This window comes from Seriola aureovittata, chromosome 6 (assembly GCF_021018895.1).
Source record: "Seriola aureovittata isolate HTS-2021-v1 ecotype China chromosome 6, ASM2101889v1, whole genome shotgun sequence".
Lineage (NCBI taxonomy): Eukaryota > Metazoa > Chordata > Actinopteri > Carangiformes > Carangidae > Seriola > Seriola aureovittata.
This window is the reverse complement of record NC_079369.1, coordinates 15,265,008-15,274,735: the sequence shown is the minus strand read 5'-3', so window position 1 is coordinate 15,274,735 and position 9,728 is coordinate 15,265,008. Positions and strand designations below refer to the sequence as shown.

Genomic DNA, 9,728 nt, shown 5'->3' with positions numbered 1-9,728 from the left:
TTTGGCTCCGCTAACTACTCTCCAGTTCCTCACTGGATCAGTGTGTTTGTTCTTCATATCCTGGGCCGACTGGTACGGCTTCCTCCAAAGCCCAGAGATGTAAAAGACAACACAGTCATCCAAAATCCTGCAGCACAAGGTAGTATATCAGACCTGGGATGTGATTTTACACAGGCAAAATTATTCATGCAGTCATGTGCATTTCAACTAGCTTCAGACATTTTTGGACATGTTGATATAAACAGTCGAAGTTGCCATCACCCTCCTCCTGTGTCTCCTCTGCAACAGAAATGAAAGTCTCTTCTCTGGTGGAAGAGGACAGCGGCGCTCCAGTGCAGAAAAGATCACTGAATGAGGACAAGGCCCTGGAGGAGCTGAGGAGCCTGGGTAAGGAGCTTCAGGCTCTCTGCCTTCAGTTGGAGCAGCAGCAGAGTGGAAACCAGGGCTCGGAGGAGTGGATCCAGGTGGGTTTGATCATAGACCGCCTGCTGTTCGCCCTCTACATCCTCTTCATATTAGTCAGCTTCATTACCATCATCATTATCTGGAGACAGTCACACAACATAGCCTGATTATCCTTTTTAGTCAGTAAGTTTGTTTGTTTTTCATATTTTGGAGGCATTTGTGAATTATTATTTGTACGAGTGATCTGCCAGTTCATATCATCATCATCTTCCTCTCCCCCCTGAAACCTATCATATTAATGTTGTCTGGCATTCCTGTTTGTACATTTTCAGGTTCTATATCTTCTCTTTTTCTGATGTTGTTTGCCACACTTTTATTGATCTAGGAATGGTGACATTCACAGTGGGCGATGTACATATTCATGAAACTTATAAACACAAGTTCCTCCTTTGCATGTATTATTTATATAAATATGTAAAACAGTAAAAGTGTGTCTGCCATTTTAGAAAAAAAATTCATTTTGAGAGTAATAAAATAAGCTGCCATGCCTTTATGAAAGTCGTCTCTTGCGTGTCTTTTTATGATTATATCGATTACATTCAGATGAATGAGTGAATATGAGTGGAATGCAAAGTAATGCTGATAACACTAAAAATACACTGGAAAGAATTTCATGCATAACCACGACCTTCATACATTAAAGTTCTTCAATACAATTTCAGTGGCTTTGTCTCGTGTGTGTGTGTGTGTGTGTGTGTGTGTGTGTGTGTGTGCGCGTGTCGATTCAAGCTCATCGCATGTTGATTTGATGTGTATGCTGACAATATTTGCTCAGGACAGGAAAACTGACAAAATTAACGGACTTTGTAAATGTAACCAACTTCTCATTAACACTTTAATGACATGTAAATAAAACAACAAACAGGGTTGTTTGTTAGACTCTCCAAATAGTTCAGAAGGAGGGAAAGACCAATCAAGGATAAGATGCACTATATTCTCGCCCCACTTTTTGCTCTGAAATCAGGGCTGCAAAACTGTTGATTGCAAATAAGCTTATTTATTAGTGTTTGTATGATGAGTTTTTGTACCTGGAGGTTTGATATTTATAGAACTGTTTCAGTGACAACAAAAAAATGAGTTTTATTTTCATTTTCATTTTCAAGGTGTTAAAAACTATCTTGGTATGTTTTACTATCATTGTGTTTCTATTTAGTTATATCACCTTCTTCCAACACCCCCAGTGTGGATTGTGAACCTTTAGTTCTTGAAGGTCCTAACTAGTCTCTTGCATTGTCGGTTAAGCAACAAATATTTGCATTTTTTTTCAAACAACTGGACCTACAACAATCTCTCCTGCCCAGAGGTTTGTAGTACCCAGCACAAAGCTGTTTATGTGTCTTTACAGTTCTTCAGTTTTCCCAAATCTAAAAGCAAATTAAGTGCAGGACTGCACATCTCTGTAATGTGAAACACTGACACAACAGAAGACATAAACTGCCTCCATTGCGCTTAATATTCATATTAATATGTAATAAAGTTAAACTGTGTCTGCCATTGTAGGAAAAAATCAATTTCATGGTATAAGAAGCTGCTGTGAACTTTATGAAAATTGTTTCTTGTGTGTTTCTTTACATATTTATATCTGATTACATTCAGATAAATGAGTTAATATGAGTGCAGAGGAGAGTAACACTTCACACTGAATATTTTAAAAACTGCTAACTAGACTGTATAGATATACGTAGCTGAGAATTTTTAAATCTTCACATATTTAGGTTTTCAAAAACAATTTCTATGGGTTTTTCTTGACCCTTGTGTTTGATGCAAATGTGAGTGCTGATTAAGACTCATGTTGAGCTGTGTGTGCTTACAATAGTTGTTCAGGACTGGAAAACTGCCAAAATAAAAAGACTTATACAAAACTACAATATAATTTAATGATGTAAAGAAAACCGGTCACACCCTTGTTTGATTAGTTTTACTTAATTTGTGCAGCACTTATGTTTAGACAAACTAGACATGCAAGCAATAACTCAGAGCAAAATGAGTGAGGTCAGGCTAAATTTAGCCAATCAGAAACAAGATGCAACATTTGTTAAGACTGTTGACACTTTCCTTTAACTTATGGAAATGTTTGCACTCACACAGAAAAGATGACAGAGGTAAAGACTGCTGGGCTTATCTTCATCTGTTTTTCACTGCTGCACGGTAAGGACTAAAGAATTTTGACAATTTACTAAGAAAGGAAAACAAAAAAGGAAGATGATCTGTTGAAAGCTGTAAGACAGAAACCCATCCACATGTAAAGCTTTATGAAGCTTAAACTTTCAAAATGATTTGGAAGAAAATACAAGCTATACAAAAGAACTGGAATACAGTGAAATGTTTGTGTTTTTAGTGATGATGATAGTTCATGATGATAGCTTTGAATTTACAGCATGTATGACTGGGTATTTATAATTTACAAGAGTTTTGTGCCACATTAATACATACTGTCATGAGATATTTATGAACTGTGTGAAAAAAAACTGAAGTAAAAAATAGAAATCTTAAGAAGTAAAATCTTAAACTGGGGAAAAGAATACAGCAAATAAATTCCTGTTCACAAACCAAATTATTTAGCAAATAGAGAGAAGTACAACATATGTTAAGACCAAGAGTGTACAGCTAGTTTAGCATAGCAAAGCTCTGTGATGCAGTATGAAGGTAAAGTAGTGCTGTGAGCCAAATCTTAATGCCAGCATGATAATATTCTGTGATTACGTGATTAGTTTGCAGGTATTAGGTCATGCACCAATTAAAATTATGACCCGATATGATGGCGCTAGATGAAAAGTTTAAAGATCACTGAATGTATTAGAATTCCTCCTGAGGGGCGGAAGAATGTGTGCACTAAATTTCATGGTAATCCATCATCATTAAGGCTCAAAATGCTTGAGCTGTAAATAGCTACAACCAAAAGAAAAATAATTAAAAAATAATAAAAACTGGCTCACTAAGCTGACACAATAACATGCTTCTGTGTCGCACCAGAAAGTGAGTAAAGCAAACTGGTGGTGGTGGTTTTACTGGCATCCCTTCATGAAGGGTTACCCCACTTTACAGCATACAAAGAAAGACCTGCCAAGCCACTGAGCAAATCAAAATAATAATTAAAGAATTATATATTTATTTGAACTATCTTATAATTTTTTCTCTTTTTGAACGCAGGTTATGTTGCAGCATTGAACTGCACCAGCCCAACTCCTGAATCCCTGTTTGATGCCCTTGAGAGGGAATTATTTCCTAAAAAACTACTTCGACCTGTAAAAACGTTTTCAGATACACTTAACATAACTGTCGATATTACTTTGGTGGGAATTTTAGGAGTGGTGAGTCCATGATGTACACAAACATCTATTCATGTCCGCATATACACATGCAAAGCTAAGTATACTGTAACTGATTTCATTCATTAATAATCATAAGTATGTCTCCTCCATAGAATGAAAAAGCCCAGTCCTTGACAACATTCATATGGCAAATCTTGGTAAGTTTTCAGAGCACTGACAAAACTCAACTTTCTTCAGAATTATTTCTATACTATCCTTATTGTAGAGTTGTAGAGTTTCTTTCTGAAAAATGGAAACATAGATGAAGAGGCTAAATCAAAATGAGAAACTTTGCCCCACATGCCAGAATTTTAATCTGCACACGCATCTGCATTTGGAGAACATGCCAATAGGAACAGTCTCTCTCAAAAAAGACCTGTGAATGATCAAAGTCTCCCGTCACAGGCTGCATTTTCTAAAGCCTGAAAACAAAATCGCGAGGAGATGCAGACGTTTAGTTTGCTCTCAGACAGCTTCACTACAATCACAATATGCTGAAAGGTGATTATGGAATTTTTGCCCATTGATGCCAAGCAATTACTGCCCACGCCTGATTTTAATACCGTGATCTTGACAGTAGCATCCAACAATGCATTTGTCCATCTTTTAATACTTTCTAACTTCCCTACTGTCTAATGGATCTCAAAGGCTCATTGGTTAGTACTGACCGACTGGGTCACAAATATGGTACCATTTTCTTTTGAATGGCTCAATATCCATCAAAAGAAACCAATATGTTCCAGGGAATGGAGAATGTGTCTCTAAAAGGGCAAGTGGGCCGAAAAGTCAGATTACAGTCTTGCACTGTCAGCAGACACTGCAGTGCCTGTGCAGTGGCACATTGCATGAGCACACAGATCTACAGCAAGGCAACTTTTCTTATGTATCTCAGTCAGCAGTCAAACTCCATCAGCCATCACGTCAATATCTGAGACACTAAGAAATATCTAATTAACCTTCTCGAGTTTTATACCTAAATTACAGGGGCCTGGGAACTTACACATGAAATGTAAAACCTCCCACTCACCGTGCCTGACCACACAAAGTAAGGGTGAAAGAAAAATCCCACTTAGTGTAAACTGTGAGCTCCATAGAAAAAACACAGCAAATCAAATTCAAATAGTTTTTCTAATTACCTGGGGTAGATGAAATAAATGCATTTACCAAAGCTGTAGAATAAATTAAGCTACTTGCTTAACCAGATTCAGTCAATTAAAAAATCTAAAAGGGTCGAAGGGGTTTGTAACAATATAACAACTCTCACTAATAAATGTGGCTGATTTATTTTATGCAGATAGGAAACCATATGCCATCCCCAGGGACATAAGGTGCCTGCACTGAAGTGATGAATTGATAATGGTGGAAACTTAATGTTATTCAAAGTGTCGGATGAGGAAAGAAAAGCATAGAGGAGGAGGCATGTTTGAATAGACAGCAGGCTGGGCCTCTTAGGGTCAATCCAAGTGAAGTCAAAATACATCTAACCATGGCCCTCACACTTGTCTTGAACTCAACTATGTTATGGAACCATACTTGTTCATAGGATTTGTTGACAACAACAAAATATAGAATATTTCCAGATTTGTCCTTTAAATTAAAGTAAGCAGAGTCTCAGTTCAAGTGTTTGCCATTTTCTTAGCTGTGCATCACACTATTGTTCTGTTCAATGTAGGAGTGGGATATAGAGGGACTGAGCTGGGATGAGAAGGAATGTGGAACTAAAAGAGTCTCTGTCCCCCGGGAAAAGCTTTGGGTCCCAGACGTCAGCATCTCAGAGTTGTAAGTTAAAAGGATCTTCAGTAGTCTTTGAACTTATTTAACCTTCGACAAAAACAAAAGGAATCAGACCACATAGTGTTTTATCTTTTATGCTTCTTTTGATCAAATTGGTACCATTTTAGAAATGTTGTCAACAGCAAACAAAAAAACTGTACCCAAATTTAAATATTTGGTGGTTTAGTTACAAAAACTAAGGATAAGAGTAATCTGAGTGGAATATCCCAGTATCCATTTAAAGCATATATGTGCAATTGAAATGTTTTATATCATATTCTTTTCCAGCATGGACGAGGATAAATCTCCGAAAACTCCCTTTGTCTACTTATACAACACAGGTCGTGTTTTTGATGATAAACCAGTCAGAGTGGTCAGTTCCTGCCAATTAGAAATCTACACTTTCCCCTTTGATATTCAAAACTGCTCTCTGACCTTTGGACCACATCTACACCATGGTAAGTCTGCCAAGAAAACAACACAACATATCAAAAACTGATCTCAGAGCCACAAGTCCACCTTACAGTTTTGTTTAAATTGTGACAGGTTTGTACTCAGAGTACAACAAAAAATTGTCACTTCGGTTAGTATGTATTAAGTGTAAATTAAAAATGAATTCATTGTAAATAAATTTATATATATATATATATATATATACATACATGCACTGTATCTAAATGTATGTATATGTTGGTGTTTGTGCATATGTATCTCTTTCATTTAGTTTACCTGGGTGCATAGGGGTGGAAGGAAGGAATGAGGAATATGAAGATACTTAGTGTACTTTTATGTTTGTAGGTTCATTCATTGGTGATTGCTAATTATTGTACACTGATTATTGTGGATTAAAAAGATGTGGAAAAAACTGGGAATCAAATATGAACAACTTTTTTTTTTTTTCCAGCTTCAGACATAAAGATGATTCAAGGTGACACAGCTGAAGCAGTTCTGGCTGAGTCCAGGAAAGTGATGCAGACCAAAGGGGAGTGGGAGCTTGCGGATATCAAAGTAACTCCAAATACCCTGGAGATAACTGAAGGAAGCTATTCTGACATAACATTCTATGTGAGCACCTTTAACTTTTTTATTTTATTCTGCATTCTGTATTCATATGATGAATATCAGTATTTATATGTTAAACATCCCCTTTAAAACAGTTGAAATATCGTAAAGAAACTGTGTGTAAAACTCATATGTCGGTTTTATTTATGTGATTAATCTTTGAAATTATTCTTCTGAAGATTTTGTTTATAGAAAAATGAAACAATCTTGTGTAGTTTTTTTCAACCCAGTCATCTCAGTATCCCAGGATGCAGCTCAATGTTATCTTTTTAGTACTGCAATACTAAAGACTAAAACTTGATATAGATCACAACATTCCAGCGCTCACAACCACAGTGCTAAATGTTATAACTGATTCATGGAGTAACAAGCGACACAATAAGACAAGTCACAATCAAGTCATTAAAAGTTAAATTAAAAAGTTTAAAGTTTGGTTGTGGGTTTTGGATATAGAATTACGTTTTAAAAAGTGATTGTAGTAGATGTTGTTTTTGTGGATAATCTGTCAGTATAGTGGAAGCATGTAAACAGCAATACTAAAGGCACTGAGAATGGACCCTTGGGGAACATCAAAGGTGCCACAAACAAAGGTTTCATTTATTAATGGTAATATCTGGCTGGCTTTAACCTTCAAGCTTTGTAATTGCATCCCATCCCAAGATCATTTTGAGACGCAGACCAATCCTCTATGTGGTGAACCTGCTGATCCCTAGCTGCTTCCTCATGACATTGGACCTCTTCAGCTTCCTGCTGCCTCCTGCGAGTGTGGACCGATCTGCCTTCAAGATGACCCTCATCCTGGGCTACACTGTCTTCCTACTCATCATGAACGACCTGTTGCCTGTCACTGGGGACACAACACCTCTCATGAGTGAGTGACACCTATGATATAAGTAGATTTAAAAATTAATAAAGTCTGATTGAAAAGTATCTCTTCATTTCTTAACCGTTCTGTTTTTTTGTCTACTGCAGATGTCCTATTCTCAGTCAGTCTCGCTCTGATGGTGGCCAGCCTGTTGGAGACAGTGTTTATCACCAACATCCAGTTCAGCTCCAGCCAGTATAATGCGGTGCCTCACTGGCTCAGCGTCCTTGTGTTACGATATCTAGCCATTGCTGTTTGTCTCCCTCCACGAGAAAAGAGCAACCGTGTCACAGTCTCCCTTCGCCCACTTGCTACAGGTATATTATAACTAATTACATTTTGCACTACTAATGGTGCTACATCTTATTGAAATAATTTTGTATGCAACTCATTTGAAAAATGGTCTAGAATAGAAAAGGAAATTGACTAAGACAGTTCATTCTTCTTCCTTAATCTTGTAAATAGCAGTTTGACAAAATAATCATAACTCCATTTAGTAGCTTTTTCCAAAGCTTGTAATTGCATCTCATACTTTTCAACAGTTCACTCAGTTTTCAGTAAGATGCAATTGAAAGTGCTGGAATAAAAGCTGGCAAGAGGATTTTGGCACATGATTTTCACATAGTTTTCTAATACATTTCCTGCAATTAACTATGTCATTTTAGACAAGCAGTACGTCTATTCAGAAAGCAATCAGCTGTTTCAGTCATCTGTCTCATGCATATATAATGGCAAAAATACACTTCTTTAATCAATCCAACTGCATACACAGGCAACATAACAGCATGCATTTTTGAAGCATATTTTTATGCTCCAAGTCTTTTTTCATACTCAAGATTTGTTCTGGCACAGCATTGAGTTGTAGGTTACCATGTTTTGGCAAAGCCTAGAGAACAGTGAACAATCACTGTAGTTACTCTTGTAAAACAGAAGAAAATAGCATGAAAATGCAATTTGGATTGCATTAATGTCCATGTAGTGTGACATTAGTGTTAATGTCCGTGGTACAACGCCTATGTAGACACTTAGATTGAGTAGGCTATAAGGAAATTACAGCCAAAGTTCTGAAACAGTCGAGTTTGATTGATCACTGAACCTCGATCCTGAACAGAGTCATAACTTAGCAACAGTCAGTTGTGTTGTGCTTAAAGGTCCTTGTTTAAGATCTGTTCCATTTAAACCCATGTAAATGTGTACTTTTAAACATCTGTTGCTTTCTGACAGACAATGCAATGAATAACAGCATCATCTCCTCAAGGAATCTTGAGAGCATCTCTGGTGATACACCTCTAGACAAACCCCCTCCAGATATGGCCCTGGATGAACTGAGGAAACTGAGCAGAGATCTCATGTCCATCCGCCTACAGATGGACCACCACTTTCAAGGGACAAAAACCTCACAGGAATGGCAAATGATTGGGGTAGTCATCGACCGCCTGCTGTTCGGCTTGTACATTATCTTCATCTCAGTCAGCTTTATCACCATCGTATCTATCTGGATCTGGAATCATTCGTTGGAAGATTGACTTGGCGGGAGAGTTATGTCAAGTTTGACTGGACATGGCACTGTTTTGTTTGATTTTTGTTTTTTCTGCATAAAAACATGTTTTTAAAGGTTATAATTTATTACTTTCAGAGATTTCAGACAATACTTTGTATCACTTCTCATGATGAATTATCCCCATTCAGGCCAGCCTCATATTAGCTCCAGGTAAACCTCAAAGAACTGGAATTTTTGTAGGTTATGAGGACTGTGGATTTTGTCACCCATCATTTACAATGGAAATACATTAGAAAGTGATTTTTTAGCAGCCAGTATGAACAGGAAAAATGATTACAGCAAGAAACCTGACTGTTGCCAACCTATCCTTTAATCAACATCTATTATTGCCAGCACTCTGAGGTCAAAAGTTAAATCCCAATTAAAGCTTCAGGATGATTCCTAAGAGCGATTCTTAGCTGCTTGATACAGACCCTGTGTTTTAAATGCTCCGTACACTTCTCATCCAAGGAATGTTTCAGCTATGGATCTTAACACTGAGCAGTAAATATATGTCTACCAAAAGTCACATGGTTCAACTGCACAGCAAACAGCTCTGGAAAATGTAACACATCTTAACTCCCATAGGTGCAGGTGCTGAAAAATAAAATGGGTCAGTGATTGCTGAAGGTGTGGAACAACGGGTCCTGTGTTTCCTCTGTGCCTTTGTGGTATAGGTCAGGGGTTTTCAAAGCCTAAGACTGTGGATCCC

General features: G+C 37.3%; 2 protein-coding genes across 2 annotated transcripts; both read left to right on the top strand.

Moving 5' to 3' along the window:
• Positions 1–897, top strand: LOC130170505 (5-hydroxytryptamine receptor 3A). The gene has a single exon (XM_056377824.1). The coding sequence runs from the start codon at positions 291–293 to the stop codon at positions 570–572; it is 282 nt and encodes a 93-aa protein (XP_056233799.1). The 5' UTR covers positions 1–290; the 3' UTR covers positions 573–897.
• A 1,661-nt stretch (positions 898–2,558) lies between these two features.
• On the top strand, positions 2,559–9,002 carry LOC130170916 (5-hydroxytryptamine receptor 3A-like). The gene is made up of 9 exons (XM_056378620.1): positions 2,559–2,613; positions 3,616–3,776; positions 3,890–3,934; positions 5,449–5,555; positions 5,838–6,007; positions 6,454–6,614; positions 7,272–7,482; positions 7,584–7,793; positions 8,701–9,002. Exons 1-9 carry the CDS (start codon positions 2,559–2,561, stop codon positions 9,000–9,002), a joined length of 1,422 nt encoding a protein of 473 aa, XP_056234595.1.
• The last annotated feature ends 726 nt before the right edge of the window (positions 9,003–9,728 follow it).